Source organism: Nelumbo lutea, chromosome 6 (assembly GCF_056320005.1).
Source record: "Nelumbo lutea isolate HS-2025 chromosome 6, American lotus-T2T, whole genome shotgun sequence".
Taxonomy (NCBI): domain Eukaryota; kingdom Viridiplantae; phylum Streptophyta; class Magnoliopsida; order Proteales; family Nelumbonaceae; genus Nelumbo; species Nelumbo lutea.
In genome coordinates, this window is record NC_142689.1 from 37750667 (window position 1) to 37768362 (window position 17696).

The 17696-nt window shown below is 37.6% G+C and overlaps 1 protein-coding gene and 1 long non-coding RNA gene across 9 annotated transcripts; both read left to right on the top strand.

Annotated features, from left to right (window-relative positions):
* The first annotated feature begins 396 nt into the window (after nt 1–396).
* LOC148848603 (transcription factor MYB17-like) lies at nt 397–5419 on the top strand. Of its 5 annotated transcripts, XM_088948218.1 has the most exons (6): nt 397–453; nt 577–733; nt 884–998; nt 1101–1252; nt 2893–3022; nt 4413–5419. In XM_088948218.1, the coding sequence occupies exons 4-6, from the start codon at nt 1120–1122 to the stop codon at nt 5095–5097; spliced, it is 948 nt and encodes a 315-aa protein (XP_088804344.1). In that variant the 5' UTR covers nt 397–453; nt 577–733; nt 884–998; nt 1101–1119; the 3' UTR covers nt 5098–5419. The 5 variants fall into 5 exon arrangements, with proteins under 5 accessions (XP_088804344.1, XP_088804342.1, XP_088804346.1 ...); XM_088948216.1 differs by having other exon boundaries at nt 397–733; XM_088948220.1 differs by having other exon boundaries at nt 399–733; nt 1109–1252.
* A 143-nt stretch (nt 5420–5562) lies between these two features.
* Nucleotides 5563–12103, top strand: LOC148848604 (uncharacterized). 4 transcript variants are annotated; one of them, XR_016100271.1, is made up of 5 exons: nt 5563–6470; nt 9806–9928; nt 10022–10092; nt 10172–10244; nt 10990–12103. It is a non-coding gene; the product is annotated as an uncharacterized LOC148848604 (long non-coding RNA). The 4 variants fall into 4 exon arrangements; XR_016100268.1 differs by having other exon boundaries at nt 6163–6475; nt 10853–12103; XR_016100270.1 differs by having other exon boundaries at nt 6166–6470; nt 10853–12103.
* Nucleotides 12104–17696: the final 5593 nt, after the last annotated feature.

A 17696-nucleotide genomic window follows, 5' to 3' on the forward strand; every position in this document is an offset into this window, starting at 1 on the left:
AGTTTTGCGTCATACGGACACCGCTTTCACCGTTGATGAGGAATCTATTCTTCCCTCTCCCTGCATATTATTCCACACAAACGGTCATGAAGGAACCTCTCCCTGACCGTAACCGTGTGGCTAGAAACAGTACACCGATCATTAACTATTGAAGTCTACGTCGATGTCTTTTCCAGGCAATGTTTGACTCGTCGACTGAATTGAACTACTCTCTTCTCGTTGGTTGGATGGCAAATCTCTCAAAAAGTATGGGCATTTACGTAATAGTACGTCATTGTCAGCATTATTGACTTGACACATGTTTGACATTTGTTTGACGCCATGTATTTACTTTTCCTTTTCTTTACGCTTCCTTCTTTCACTCCCATTTATACAGTCATAGTTGCATTTTTCATTGAATCGGAATCGGAAGCAGAAGTTCGAGTAATGGAGAGCTGGACGAAGCAAACCAAGGTAACAAAGCAAAGAACAGAGGTCGTCGAAATGGAAACGCAACTTCATCTCTGAAACTTCCCCAATCTGCCTAAACCTTAACCTTAATCTTAATCCTTACTTACCCTAACCTTGTCACAGCAGTCAGCAGAGATGGAACCCAAATTCTTTGAACGAGAATCAAGAGAGAGGATGGTCTCTTCCATCACTTCATGATGTTTCAGAACAAGAATCCGATGTCTGCAACTCACTGTCTCAATCGCTAATAGATCGCTCTCTTTAATTCCATTCTGAATGCTTCGTAAGAATCGCTGCTAATACTACACTTCATCTCCTTAAACACTCGATTACGTTCCATGGATCTCCACTTCGAGTTATATATTTATTATTTTGTTGGTGTTTTCCTAGTCCTAACTTAATATTGCATTATTTCTTTGCTTTCGAGAAAAAGAAAAAGAAAAGGAAATTCTCGAGTCCTTGGTTGGAGGAGGAGATATCATTTAATGCAGACCAGCTTCGAAGTCGCCGATTTCCATAGATATAATCGACGCATTTAAGGCTCTGAGGTTTGACTGATCCATCAATTGATCGATTTTCTTCTCTTTCTGTTATAAAGATCTCTGCGCCTAAAGCTTTTGATATTTTTCTTTTTTGTGATTCATTTAAAGAGGAGCAGAAGAGAAGAACATGGGAAGAGCTCCTTCCTGTGATAAACAAGGACTGAAGAAAGGACCTTGGACACCCGAAGAAGATGAGATTCTCGTTGAGTATATTAAGAAGAACGGCCACGGAAGCTGGAGATCACTTCCTAATCACGCAGGTTTGATTTTTCCATCTTTCTTTCATTTTCTTCGCCATTAACGAGCATTCCATCTGATCTGTTCAGGATCCCAGCGGTTTAAGACTTGAAATCTTGTTAAATGTTTCATAAATACCTACGAGGGTTTTTTTATTCGTTTTCCTCTATTTTTTTTTTCTAAAATACATTTGAATCTTAGTATCTCTCTGTCTATTACGACTTTGAAGAGTTTTGCCCCACTCTTTTCCAGGATTGAGTGAGTTAGTCGCGGTGGATCGTATTGGGGCGACTAATGAACGAGGAAAACGAGTTGTCCGAGTCAGTCCGTTAGAGTTAGAGTTTAGACTCCGTCGAGTCGGTTTAATCTCGGTGCTGACTGCTGGGCATCGTTATCCAGATGTCATACACCATTATATCGACACGTTTAAGACGTTTCAAAATGCCTTGAACACTTATTTTTTTGGTTAATTCGGTATGCATGAATCATGAGTATTTCTGATCTGTTCCCCAACTTACAAACAAGACGTGTAAAACGGGCTACGAAACTCAATTACGAGTAAACGCGTTAGTTGCTGAAATCTGAAAACTGTACGAATCGATGACGTGTTTACTTCCGATTGAATTTTTTTAGTCCGTTTTCTGCTTATTTTCAGTGAATCCGAGTGGAAGCCATGGCATGACTTGAGTATTTTCTTCCGGATTTATTTATTTATCTGTTTTTCTTTATTATTATGAAATGCCTACTTGCACGTACAAATGCACGGTTCAGTCATCTAGTAATCGTTAATGGTTTGCTGTTAAGAGTGTACTCATCCTTGGTTTCAAATGTTTTTGTAGAATTAGAAATGATAAATATGAAATATGTATGCATTTTAGGTTGATTTTGTTTAGTTCATATTAGAAAAGTGGTGGGTCATCTACTCAGTCAGCTTTTTATTTTATGATAGTTTCTAGTAAGTTAGTTGCTTTGGCCAACGACGAAGGCTGAACGATGAACGATCAAGGAATCTTGGTTGGTTGGTTTGGGCTCAAATTGGTCCACCAGGTTCAGTTCATAGGGCAAAATTGAGCTCAAAACCTTTCTTCAAGAAATAAGTAGTGCAATATTGCTCTTTGTAAAAAGCACCTATAGCACGTAGGTTACTGAACTGATAGGATTGGAGGGTTGGAGTCCGAATTGTTTAGTTGTATTCATAATACTGGGCCAATCGCTATAGACTGCAAACTTGTATCAGATGTGCGCTGGAACCTGGAAGTTGTGTAGGTAGGTATTGGGCTTGAAATCTGCAGATAGGATGACGGATAAGATCGCATGAATGATGAGCAATTTACAGACAAAAATGTTGTTGGTAGGACTCTTCGTGAAGAGCATTTTACAGAAAAAGAAAATCTTGAAGGGTAAAATAAATGATCTCTTTATACGGTTATTGTGGTGAAGTATTAAAAGACGAAAAAGGGTTTAATGAGCATTGGCTACTTTTGGTGCTAAATCTAATGAACCTGGACTCGGCTGAACTGTTGTATTTAGGGATATTTCTCTAGTTTATTTGTTAAAAGGATGGTCCTTCTTTATTTAATCAATCGATTTTTTATTAAAGTTATTTTTGAACTCTAAAGTAAATTTTATTTGGGGTGGAGGTGTAATTGTAAATTTGTGGCAGGACTCTTTCGTTGCGGGAAGAGCTGTCGACTTCGGTGGACGAATTATCTTCGACCGGACATCAAGCGTGGTCCTTTTACTCCGGACGAAGAGAAGATTATCATCCAGCTGCATGGCATTCTTGGAAACAGGTGTCTCTCTTTCTCTATTTTTCTTTTTACCTTCTAGTGTTTAGTGCTTGAATTTAGTTGTGTAATTCCAATAACCTAAGAGATGCCTGATTTTTATTTTTATTAAACTTGGTGTTTCATATAAATGTCATCACCTAATATGTAACGATAGGTGGTGTCTTCAGAAAATGGCCTTTTGTTTGATACCGTTTTTTCTAAAAAGATTATTGATTAGAACATGTTTTGAAAATCGAAAAAATGCGGTATAAAGAAAAGACCATGCCTTGTTAGACCAGCCTGTTACTGCCAGCGATGTAACGCTGTAGCATCTTCTTGAATGCTGAATAATATAAACCAAGTGTGGCAGCAATGTTTCCAAATAAAAAAAATAAACAAAAAATAAGCTCAGTTTTATGGAGCCAGCACTTGCCAAATACCTACATAATTTCTCAAAAATTTGTATTCATCTGTATAAAAGTTTGAAAGTAGAAGTGGCAATGCTATCAACACAATCTTAATTTACTAAAAAAATAAATTATATTAATTGAAACTTCACAGTTTCACTAGAGTCAAAATTGTTTAGCTTTTTGAGCAGGAGCCAAAATAAAAAATAATGAGTCTGCTATTGTGTCAATAAACGGTCTTTGATTCCAAAAGGGGTCTCGAATCTCTGATTTCAACTCAATACGTGTTCACTCTTTTAAATGTTGAATTCTTCCAGTTGCAGAAGCAATGGAGCACCGCGAAGAAGGGGATATTACCATCTTCCGATATTTCCAATAACTGAACCAATTTGCATCACAGAAAAAGCGAAATGAATAAAGGAACAAAAAAAAAAACTCAAAAAGCCAGCTTCACTGACTAGACCTTTAAGTATCTTGCGTCTTGAATCTTGGATGTGAGGAAAGCTGAACCAGTTTGGAGTCTTCTGTAAAAAGAAATATCTTGGTAGATGGTTTTTTATCACTCTCATTAAATTTTGACTTGTTAAATGGTGGGCCTGGTTTGTATGAGTCCAGATCTGCTCTTCAAACAGCTTCACAGCGTATCCTGGCCGTATATTGAAAACATCTCCCATACTTCATTTATTATTTATGGAGAGATATTTCCAATACTGGTGGGATCTCTGTGAGGAACAGATCTCAATTCGGTTTCGCACATTATCCCTGCAGTGTAGTAGTCAAAGCTCTTGACCTACCATGTAGGACATAATCGAGCAAGCAGGCTCGGTTTTAAATTCCAGTTTCATGCAGTTATTTTGGTGGTGAAACTACCCACTAAGAGAAAATGCAAACATTATTTTTTCTACTTAATTTACGTAATCAGCAATTGTTGATGAAGGGTTGGTTAATTAATGCATTTTGAATGCTTCCTTCAATTTTTGAGTGCTAAAGCAAATGAAGTTTCACAGATGGGCAGCCATAGCTTCTCAATTGCCAGGAAGAACAGACAACGAAATCAAGAACTTCTGGAACACCCACTTGAAGAAGCGCCTTCTCTGCATGGGTCTTGATCCGCAAACGCATACTCCTTCCTTCCCTTCCTGTGGACCTGTAGCTACCCCTTCGACATCCCCGTCGACACGCCATATGGCACAATGGGAGAGCGCCAGGCTTGAAGCGGAGGCCCGGTTGTCAAGAGAATCCTTACTATCTAACCTCCAACCATCCTCTACGAAAGCCGAGGTTGATTACTTCCTGCGCATTTGGAATTCTGAAGTAGGAGAATCGTTCCGAAGGCTAAGCGGGCCAGATTCAACGGCATGTCAAAGCCCCATTTCCCAAGTATCGTCTTCGACAAAGTGGGGATCAGGATCAGGGTTGACAACCGAGGTGGCACCAGCCATGACGGGTCGCCTTACTACTGATCAACCCGAGGAGGTTGAGTGTAAAAATAGCGAAGGGGGTGTAGATGACTTGGCAGCTGGTTCAGACTGTTCTATCTCTAACGAAGTAAATGATTCATCAGACACGTCATTGCAGCTGCTGCTGGATTTCCCGGCCAGCGACGACATGGGCTTTTTCCAAGGACAGATGGACAACTTCTCCCTGTTACCAAACCTGCTAGACGAATGTTCGTTCAATTCGGCCCCTTGAAATTTGACCAATGACCAGGAAAAGAAACAAGTTTGATTTTTATCTTATTTTTTCATTGACTGTCATGTTTGGAAAAAGTGTCTCCCCTAGTGTCCTCGTTTTTTTCCCTCTTTTTTATTTGTTTGGATTTGTCAACTCTCTCCATGGTTTGTTCCTTGGTTGAGTTCACAGCTAACGTAGAGAGGAGAGGGAGAGGAAGCTTTGAGGAGAGAGGGGAAGCTTTAAAAACCTCTGATACCCGAGGTTTTTTTTTTTTTTTCTGAAAGCTCTGATACCCAAGTTTAGTAAATATAATTAAATATAGTTTTGATGTTCGCGTTTTTCCTTTCGTTTCACATCAGACAAAGTAAGTAAATATGAACTGTGTACGCGCGCGTATGATTTTCTTGCACATATTCCGTTTGGTTTGTGGGAAGATTTGGGTGGGATGAGAAAATATGACATGGGAAGGTGTAAAAATTTAGTATTGTTTGATTTATATAGGAAAGTAGTAAAAAGTACCGCTACGACCTGATTGTTCGTCAGAATGAGAAAGAGATGGGAGTGTTGAAAAAGCAGATTATCGCTACCGAGAATTGCAGCAATGATTAGAGAAAGAGGGAAAATCAAAGGGGAAGTGGATAGGAAGAATAGGAAGACGAAGAACGTGAGGGAGAAGAGAGAAGAGGAAGATGGAGGGAGAAACAGAGAGACAGAGAATAATCTGGTGAAGAAAACATCGAAGGAAACAATGGAGAATAGATGGGGAGAGGAGATCATCGTTCCTCTGCCACCGCACTGGTTCTCTTGTCAGTATCTGGTTCTCTTGCCACCGCACAGTGAAGAAAACGGTGAAGGGGTGGCAATTTTACCCACAAAACCGGGTCCTCGATCCGACCCGCCCCAAAAGGGGCGGATTTCCCCGATCACAAATGCATACGAGTCGGGTTCAGATAATTTTTTTTGCCCTGGACCGGGAACGGGGTGGGGATGGGGTCTGCTTATAAATCCCCGAACCCGCCGTGACCCCGGTTGTAGTTTACAACTATACCCCCATATATATAATGTATTAAACGTATTAGGGTAAGAGTAATTTCGTGTTTCCTTCAGTTTCACTGTTCAACTTCAACCTTCGCAGAATGCAGAACCGCAATTCGCAGTCGCACATAGCCACATACAAAGACTCAAAGACCTTCAACCTTCGCACAACCACCGACCGTCGGGCGTCGCCGCCACCTTAGAACTGTCGGCCGACGTAGCACAGAGTTGCGGCTCAGTCTACAATCGTTTTCAATTCAGTCTTCGATTGCAGACTGAGAAATTGAGAAGTCTCGTTCATCCGCCGACCGCCGTGCGCCGCCGACCACCATAGCACAGAGCTATTCTCATTCTCAGTTCGGTAATCGTTACTCTCATTCTCAGTTTCTAATTGTCTTTCTCTCTTGTAGGGTTATTCCCACTGGGTTATATTTATATTATTGCTTTTGTTATTTGCAAGCTAGAAAAGTTTTTACAAGTTTATTTGACAATGCACATGACTTGCTTATCAGATTGTTCTTCCGCCCAAGATATCTTATGCATTCATTTTTCTTTTGAGCAAAATTGAATGCATTCACTACCCAAAGTGATGTACCGAGGGAACAAATCGTCTTCACAGCTGCTGCAAGTGAGAAACACAGCTGCTGCAAGGGGCTGTCCTCACATCGTCTTCACAGCCCTTTCATTGAGAATATCTCCATACTTTATTGTTTTTATTTATAGGAGAATCAGAGATATTTAAAATGCACAGCTGCTGCAAGTTGTAGCCTGCAAGGGGCTGTGAGAAGTAATTAGAACATTGCTTCCTAACTCAACCAGTAAAGGAAATATTGTGTGTGCACTTATTAGTGTAGCCAATTAAGGCACCATTTCTTGGTCTGGTGGTAAAATCAGGCTAACAAGAAGGCTTTTATTATGGTGAAAGTTTCAGAGCAAACTAATTTAGATTATTATACATTTGTTAGCGGTAATCTAGTATCATGAATAAGAAAACACTCTCCTGGGATAGGTGGGAGTTGTTCTTGATGGTCCCACAGGACTATACCATGACAAGCAAACAACAATAAAAGTTGCACATAATCCAAAGTAGCATAATAGGAGTACAACAACAGGCATATTTTAGTGGATTTGTTTTATTATGGCAAACGTTAACAGGTAGAGAAGTCTGTTCTCCTTTCATAACATCTGAAAATCAACCATCCATAAAAAAATGTATTTACCAATGGTATAGTTAAGTTGAAATTAGTGGATAATTAGGCAAGCTAGGCTAGTTTAACACTATGTTCAGTATTAAGAGCAGTAGTGAATATACTATGTAATGTATAGAGAGGCATCAATGATTTTTACTTGTTTTATCATAAATATCGAAAAGTGATTTGATTGTCCTATTCTTCTTTCTGCCCAATGCATCTTTGCTTGTCTTTCTAGCTCTTTGCCTTAAATGGTGGTTGTTCTAGTTTGATTTTATTTGCATATTCAATTAGAGATGCCTCTTTTGAACTTTAGACACTCTTCAATTCCATGGAAAGGAGGTCATAGTGAAAGTTTGTGATATTGAGTTCGTCTATTACTGTATAAGCACATATAATTCAACATATTGTTTTTTATTTGTCTAACATTTTTAACTACTAATAAAATATACTTTTTTTTCTTTAAGGTTAGTTTTGGATCTTAATGTCTGGACAAGGATATAATTTGGACTCTTTACCAGTACCAACTAGCCAAAGTGCTATCCCGTCTTTTTCTTCAACCCCAAATGAAAATGATACAACTACAATAGCTCCTCCATCTTCAAGCTCTGGGAATGATGTTGGCAATAGAAATTCAAGTACCACAACTTTAAAAGCACCATCTAAAAAGAGTCATTTCTATTGTATGGGAACATTTTGAAAAAGTAACTATTGATGGACAAGTCAATGCAGTTTGTAACTACTGTAATAAGAAGCTTGGTGGGAATAAAAAAATGGAACTAAACATTTGCGCGGGCATTTGCATAGGTGCCCGACGCGTAATCAATAGGATACAAGGCAACGATGTTTTGGGGCAAGTCAAAATAAAAAGGATGGAAAGTTTAAAGTTGCATATAACACTTTTGATCCAGAAAATTCAAGGAGAGAAATTGCTAATATGATCATTCTACATGAGTATCCTCTCTCTATGGTCAATCACATTAGATTTAGGAGGTTCTTATATAGTCTACAACCTACATTTACAGTGGTTTCGAAAAATACAATTAAAAAAGATATTTTGAAGATTTTTGAGTAAAAAAAGAAAAAGACAATTAAGTTGTTGGAGAAGAATGAGAGCAGAGTAGCCATTACAATTGACATGCAGACTACTAATAATCAGAAGAAAGGGTTTATGACCGTCACGACACATTTCATTGATGTTGATTGCGTTTTACAAAGTCAAATTATAAGTATGCCTTTTTAATATAATAATTCATTAATAGTATTTAGTATTCTTAAGTAAGTTTTGCCATTTTTTATATTTATTTTTTATGCTTAGCTTTTTTTTTTTCTGTTTTATTTATTGTTATAGGTTTGTTTATGTGCCTTGTCCACACACAAAAGAGGTTCTTGCAGATATGTTAGTGGAATGTTTTTTAGATTGGAATATTGATAGAAAGTTATCTATAATTACCGTTGATAATTGCACTACAAATGATATCATTTTCAATATATTATAGATAAGCTTTCTATGAATTCACTTATATTGGATGGAAAATTCTTGCATATGTATTATTATGCACATATATTTAACTTGATTGTACAAGATAGATTAGTTGTGTTTGGAGAGAAAAAATTCGTGACAGTATGGTATATTGGAAAGCAACCCCCAAAAGAGAACAAAAGTTTGAGGAGACATCCCGACAGTTGCAAATTCAAAGTAGTAAGAAATTGTCTATTGATTATAAAACCAGATAGAATTCAACATATGAGATGCTTCATACTGCTTTGACTTATAAGGATGTTTTCTCTTGCTTAAGGCAACATGAATCACAATATAAATGTTTGCCAAATGAGGAAGAATGGGAGTTGGCAAAGAAAATTTGTGGGAGGTTAAAGTTGTTTTATAATGTGACTGAGTTATTCTTAGGAACTAAGTATCTCACAGCAAATTTATATTTTCCTAAAGTTTGTGAGATCAGAATAGCATTATCTTAGTGGCTTAGATGTTCATGTGAGGTTGTAAGGAATATGGCATTGAAAATGTTGGAGAAGTTTAACAAGTATTGGTGTGTGATTAATGGCATTTTGGGTGTGGTAGCAATATTGGATCCAAGATATAAGATGAAGTTGATGGAATATTATTTTCCTATGATATATGCGGATGGTGCAGGATAAGATTGAGAGGATTCATCAATTGTGTTATGACTTGCTTCACGAGTATCAATCCAAATCCAAGTATAAAGAAGTTGGACATAGTAGTAGAATTTTAATTAGTTCGGTTTACACAACTGAAAACATTGATATGGAAGAACAAGATCCGCTTTCCAATTATGACTTGTTTGTTAATAGGAGTTCAAGTAATTTGATTGTGATGTCAGAGTTGGACTATTATTTAGAAGAAAATGTGTTACTTAGAACTCAGAACTTTGATATTTTAGCTTGGTGGAAGTCAAATGTACTCAAGTATTCTACCTTACAAACAATTGCCAAGGATGTGCTAACTATTTATATTTCCACAGTTGCTTCAGAGTCTGCCTTTAGCACTAGGGGAAGGCTAATAAGTCCACATGGTAGTAGACTTCATGCTAACACATTGGAGGCATTGATGTGTTCTCAAAATTGGTTGGTGCATGAAATTCAAGGTAATGTTTTTAAATTGAATCTTTATATATTGAAAGAAAAAAAACGAATGTTCATCGTTTCACCTTTATAATTAACTTTCTTCTTTTATGTAGATGCTCCTGTTGGTGAGGATTCTTGCACTTATAACACCATCAATAGTGATGATTCAAATATAGACTATGAGGTATTTAAATAGTGATGATTTCAATATAGTTTTAACTTAAACTCCATATACTAACTCTTGGTTTTTTTAATTGTTTTAGGAAAGTGGGGTTGTGGATTGAAGTGGAAAGTTGCTTGAGCGAGATGGAGCTGCATTTGTGTACTTTGGATCAGGTAACACATTTTCCAATTTGTTGGAAACCTAGGTCATGGTGACAAGCATGACCACCTTCTGATTCTCTAGGTTCTGTGTTTGTAGTGTTGGGTATATATGGTTGTGGGGAACCACTGATGTTACTGAGGTCCTTGCATTGCTATCTTTTGATAAGTCCAACTAGGATGAAGGGATTAAGGCATGATTATGGGTACATTTCCTGTCACATATTCAAGCTTATATTTTAAACTGCTTAAAAATATGGAAATGTGAGGTTAGATGCTAGGACCTTTAGATGTATGAGACATAAGCCTCATGGATTTCGCTTATTTTATTTTTATATTTCTTAAGAGGAGAAAAACAAAAAGAGTATAACTGAAAAATTATTACTTGAACAAGGATTATAAGAACATCAGAAGATTTGGTGGAAGTCATCTCATTCTTAAAAACCCTTTTAAAAAACTACAAAAAGCTTTAAATGTAAAATAATTCTTCAAAAGGTTTAGATTATGTTGAAACGTAGACATTAGCATGCATATACACACAAAGCATATCATGGTGTAAAGGATGTGCTTTCTATTTTCACATGTGAACCTCAAAGTGTAACATTTTGGGTGTTTTTATTTAGCCTTGCTTCAAGGTGAACCTCATGGCAAATGCCCTCATCTCTTTAAAACACTAGCGATAGCAGTGTTTTGAATGAAAAGAAACGGGAACTAGATGCAATAGCAGGTGACTCAGTTCCATTGCTGGTTTTTCCTTCAGAAAAGAAGTGCAAGCGAGAGTTCTTGGAATCAGATGACAGTCTGCTGTTACAGAGATCCAGAACAAGTCTAAAACTTCCAAGGCCTTTGTTGCTGATGAACATGCTTCCGAGCAACAGGAACATACAGGAAACTTTACATACCCTTGAAGGAATATCCTGGATATAATTTCATTGGTCTTATATTAGGCCCTCGTGGGAACACACAGAAGAGAATGGGGAAGAGAACTGGGGCAAGGATTGAAATAAGGGGTAGAGGATCAGTGAAAGATGGGAAGGCAAAACAAAAAGCTGATCCATCTGATAATGATGACCTGCATGTCTTGGTAGAGGCAGATAACCAAAGTCATTGGATGAAGCAGTTACAATGGTTGAAGATCTGGTAAATCCAGTGAGTGAGAGGATGAATGAGCACAAACGTGCACAGTTACAGGAGCTTGCTGAGCTGAATGCAATGGTTAGAGATGTAAAGTCACCAATGATCATGGGTGAACAGGGACATGAGCCTAGGTCATACACTAGTAGATCCAAATTTGCTGTTGCTTGTGATACATGTGGTAGCGGAAACTATGCAACTATAGGTTGTCCCTTGACTGCTTCAGCACCTGGTAGCCATGCTGACAACCAATATCGTAGCTTTCTTGCTGACCTTGGGTGAAGTGATCCCATAGGAAGATCAATGTTTCTTCTGTATTCATCTACCCTGCCAATGCTGATATTGCAAATCTGTGCATGAGTAGCAAGTTGACTGGCAACCGTTTCTTCTTGTGAACTTGTTTCCCTACTGTACTTCTTGCATTTCATTTCCAAGAAACCATACGGAGGATTAGCTGGGCTTATCCTCAAGTCATGACCTTATAGCTGGGCTTATCCTCTATATTCTTGTTTTTTGCAAAATTGGCCTTTGGTTGACATGAGTCGTCTCCAAAATGTTGGACCGAAGCAGATTATAAGAGAAAACCATGAGCTCATGAGCTGGTTAATACCAATTTTGAACAATAGTATATACAGTAATGTGATCATTTTTAATTTGATTTTTTAATGCTATTCAATACCCAATTGTATCTAAACTGGATTCGAATCTGAATATAAACAAATCAAATTTGGAAGTTGGAATTGGATAGTCATCGGGGTGGGGAAATGTCGGGGATTACCTGTCCCCATATCATTGGTTGTGAGGTGGGTACAAGTCGGGGTTTCCCCATCCCTGATGGGGCCGGGGATGGGGGTTGTATCTTTACCTCGATATGGGGGACAGGGCGGGGACGGGTGTGGGAATTTTAGCTATGGGGTGGGGACGGGGAGTGCGTGCCCCACCCCATACCTGCTCCGTTGCCATCCCTAGATTGTTGCCACCGCACTGGTTCTCTTGTTGGTTTGTCGTCGCTGGTTCATTGCCTTATTCCATTTGAAGAAGGCCCATCCCGTGAATAAAGAAATCTCGAGTTTTCTCGAGTTTTTCCACTAGGCTCGCACTGTTTTGGTGCGACCCCGATTACACAATTTTGGGATCTCGCATCCCACATTTTTTTCATCCTATCCCCCTATTTCCGTCAAAACAAATAAGAAAAAAAGGAATATTTTTGAAATATTTCCTTTTTCTGATTCCATCCTACAAACCAAATGGAGCCTTAGGGTTGCAACTTGGACTGGATCAACCCGAGCCCAAATTGATTCACCCTGAATTTGTACGGATTACGATTGGATTTTCTGTTGTCGTTGGATTGGGTTCAGGCCCAAAACCTTGTTTCTTTTTTTTTTTTTATCTTGTATAATCTGAGCCTGGAAAACCCTGTCTGGTTTCATACATACATTTACTATCAAACGGTGTAGATAGACTTAGGACCATTTTTAACGCACCGGGCTTTCTTATTTCTCAATTGCCTGGCCCTGGCTCCAGCCCAACCCAAAAGTTAGGATTGAGTCCTTAATTTGATATGTTAGGTACTTGGGTTTGACCTTCAGCTCGATCTTGGCATGGGCCTCAAGCCCAAAAGTTAGGATTGGGCTTTAGGTTGACCTTAAACGTGGCCCATCCTACTCAAATTGTATCCCTAAAATTTGCTGATTACTCAACCTTACTACAATGGTCATGCAAATAATGTGTCGAACAGGTAAAGCTGCAAGCTTGCAAACAGAGTTAGTGATGTTATTGATGAAGACAAGCTTGTGATCAAAAGCCTAATACCTTCTTCAGCTTGGGAAAAAATTAAAATAGAAAAATTCTCAATTAAATTGGCTTACAATGAATCTTGTTTAACGCATGAAAACCCTTTGAGGAACCCGAATGCAATTAATAAAATCTGGGGTATGAAAACCCCTCCCAAGTATAAAGTGTTCATGTATCTCCATAACAAAACGCTTCCCTCAAAAAAGGTGTTGATTTCGAGAGTTTGTGACATAGGTGGTTCTTGTAATATATGTGGAGAAGAGGATGATATCAGTCACATCTAAGCTGCCCTTTAGCCAAGCAAATGTGGTTGACCACTCGAGATTCTCTACAAAATGATGGGCGAAGGTTAGAGGATCCTTAGAGGAAGGAAAAATTTAGTTATGGAAAAACCCCAATGAAAATGTTTTTAATTTTTTTTTTTGAAAGAAGCCCGTAGGCAGAATTACATAAAAAAATCTGGAATAGTAGACCAAGCCGTCTGACAACTAAATAGGCAGCACCATTTGCCGTCCGTCGCACATAGTTCACCGAGCAAGAATGAAGGTTAGATAAAAGGCTCTTGCAGGCAGTAATGATATGAAACAATTGCAACGGCGGATGGAGATCATCCACCAACATGCATGAGTTTGAAAATACTATAAGCATCACCTTCAATTCAATAATGACAGGATAATTGAAGCTCTTGGACTAAAAGTAGACCATGATAAAGAGCCAAAGCTTCAGCCATGATAGAACTTTCACTTTTAAAAAATTTATAGCAGGTTTGGACCACACTTTTGCCGATCCAAGGGCCAAGAGTGTCGAAGTTGCAGATGGCATGGGATCCGAAAGACTTAAGCATCAATCAATATCAGCGTGAGCCTTGCGTATAATAACAGTAGGATCCAATTGAACACCATCAAATAAATGAGCATTTCGGGCATACCAGATTTGTTTCATAATAATTCCACCTCGAAATAGATAGCCATCCATCAAAGAATTGAGTTGACAATCTCGCTGCCACCAACAATTGAGTTGACAAATTCCAAAAAATCTTGGCAAAGGTATTAAAAGTCCCCATTGATAAGAGATCAAAATTTTATTTGGATGCTCCGATTATCCAAGGAAGAGTCACTAAATATACATTCGACTACCTAAGGGAGAAAATTAATTCAAAGTTGGCAGATTGGAAAAGCAATTCACTCTCTCTTGCCGGTAGGGTTGTTCTTATTGACTCTGTGATTTCCATGATGCCCCAATTCATAATGAGAAATTTGTCCCAGTGAATGTAATTGAAGATATAAACAAAATCCAAAAAAAAAAAATTTGTGGAGCAAGTCCAATGGGAAAAAGCCATTACACCTTATGACAAAGGGATAACGTTTGCTCCCCAAAAAGATGGGGTGGTCTGGGGTTGAAAAAACTTCAATGGGTGAATGAAGCAAATATTGCAAAATTAGGATGGAAGATTTTGAAAAATAAAAATAATTTATGGGTCAAGATAAGCACAAATATTTGAAAACAGACATTTTGGACTGTTGATATTAAAAAGGGCGTCTTTTGGGCTTGGAGAGGAATCTTCTAGTCAAGGGAAGTCTTGAAAAAGGGAATGGGGTGGAAGTTGGGGAATGGCAAATCAATATATTTCTGGAATGACAAATGGATGGAAAACTCATCCCTTGCAGAAGAAAATAAAATGGTGGAAACATTGAGAATCCAAAGTCACTAGTTAGTGAATGTATTGATGATCAGAGGAAAGTTTGGAGAGAGGAAAAATTTAGAGAAGTTGTTTCTACTTCTTCCTGGCAGAAAATTAGATCCATCTTTATTCCCTCAGTGAATAAGGATGATGAACTTATTTGGAGATTGGAACCAAAAGGTAATTTTCCATCAAGTCGGCTTATATAGCTAAAATGATGTAAAATAAATACACCAGTGATTCATTTAATTGGAATACTAAAGTTTGGAAACTATGCTGTTCCCCTAAACTGAAAATTTTTCTTCTTTTAAGGGGTAAACCTCCCTCTAGGGAGTTTTTGAAGAAAAAGGGGTTTAACCTAGAGGACACTTGTGATAGATGTGGTGAGTTAGAGGATATCAATCATATTTTTTACCAGTGAATTTTAAACCACAAAAAAGAATATAAATTAGAAAAAACAACTTTTATATTATGATTAATTTGGAAGAGTAGAAACAAAAGGATTTTTAAAAAGGTGGAGACTCACCCTCATCAGGTTTTGGAGAATGCAAGAATGGCTTTTTATGAGAATGTAAAAGTGCATCAAAACGAACCCAATAGAGAATTTTCAAAGAAGTGGCGATCGATTGTTTGGAAATCCCCAAAATGCAACACAATCAAAAATAATTTTGATGCATCTTGTGGTTTCAATTGTGTTGTGGGGACCATTTCTAGAAATTATGGTGGGAAAGTTGTAGATATAAAGGTGTATTATTTGGGTAAAGCCACAGTTAACATGGCCAAGGCCTGGGCTGCATGGGAAGCCCATAATCTGGCTTTAAACTTCAAAGTTTGCCCCAAAATTATAGAAGTGGACTCCAAGCTCGTCATTTCTTGTCTTCGTGGAGAAACTCAACTGCTGTGTAGCATACAAAACATCATTGAAGACTGCGTTGCTTTGAAGACCCAATTCGAGTTTGGTTTAGAGTACCGGCATGTCTTTCATGAGGCGAATCAAACTGCTGATTGGCTTGCTCATCAGGCCTAATTTAGTCCTTCAGACTCCTTAAATTTTAATATCCAGGATCTCCCTCCCCCTTTAGGTTTTATATGTAATTGTAATTCTTAGTGACGTGCTACCCAGGCTTGTGTAGCACCGCTTGGATTTATATAAAAAAAAACATTGCTACGTCAGTTAACTTTGCGCATTCCAATGATTTAACTGACTCCTTCATTCCTAGACCCTTAAGTGTGATTTCTAGGAACATGCTACCCCATCTTATGTAGCCCCTTTTCTTGATCTATCAATAAAAAAAAGATTGGGACAGGACAGGACTAGATAACTGAATTCAATTCCATCAATTGACATTTCACATTTTGAAATTTCATAACATCTAATGATTGTGTTGGATTTTGTTTATCTATGTATTAAAATAGCTCTTTGAGACATTAGGGTTCCCAAAAACAACTCCCACCAACCCAAATTTCTGGAATTTAAGACATTTGAGAAGGCTTTTTCTTTTCAAACCCTCTCTCAAATCACTTTTAAGTAACCCTCAATATCAAATTCTCTCACTCTCTCCTCTTCTTGTTGTTAACAATTAGGGGTGTCCATGAAAAACTGAAAAATAGAAAAACCAGACCGAAAATGCGGTTAATCGAATCAATCGGTTCGGTTTTCGGTTAACCTACAAAAAACCGAAGGACTGGTTTTATATATTATATATAAATATATATTCATTATATATAATATATATATATACATATATTATACTTATAAATATATTATATATTTTATAATATTTATAATATATTATATATCATTTATTATTTATAATATAATATTATACATATATTTATATAATATATATTATAAATATAAAAAACTAAAAAACCAAAACTGGCGGACCAGTTAACCGGTGGGACCGGTTTGGTTTTGGTTTGGAGAAATGGAAAAACCAGTGGTATCAGTTCGGTTTGCAAAAATTGCCCATGGTTCGGCGCGCACACCTCTATTAACAATAGTGTTTTGAACTATCGTTGACCCAAAAGGTCGGATTGTTCACCTCGGGAACCATTCTGGCAATTGGTTTTGTTTCACCCTTAACCCATTCCTTGGCCAAAAACCATTGACTGGGTCAGCGACCCGTTGACTCAAGCAGTCAAACCGTTACCCATATGACCTGAACAATGGTTTTGACCAGTTTTATCTTAATTATTATTATTATTTTTAAATTGGAATAGGCCATCCGTTCGAACTGGATGGTTCAATAGCTGACTCAGAAACTGGTGGCCAAAGCAGTTCCAGTTCTGGTCAGTTTTTAAAACATTGGTTATTAATACAAAATTAATAAAAGATAATAACTATAAAACAAAGCTTATATCAAATATTTTGGTCATGGAGCACTCTTAGTTGAATCACTAACACATATAAAACTTTTATTCTTTCTATTTTTTATGAGCCTTAAGCTTCATTTAACCTTCATGTGTTGCAATGGATAAATTGATTTTTTACATGGCTACCATTGGAATATCCCTCCCCTTTGTCTCTGATGCATCGATTTTGTACTTCAAATAAATAATAGTGAAGTAGTTAATGGTACCAATGAACTCTAAACTGAGAAAAAAATGAAAAAAAAATGATCACATACGGTATTCCAATTGTTGGGTTTTTTCTTCCTCAAGAAGAGTATAAATTAATTATTCATGTTCTTGCAGCCTCTCAGGATTGAAGCATTGGAAGGTGGACCGTCACCCTCACCTATTTAGGGTGCATGAGAAGTGAGCTTGCACCAACTATTTGTATAATTGGTGTAAGGAGTGAACCAAGGTCAGCCTTTGTAATATAGAGAATAAGAAGAGTTCATCTTCTTGCTATA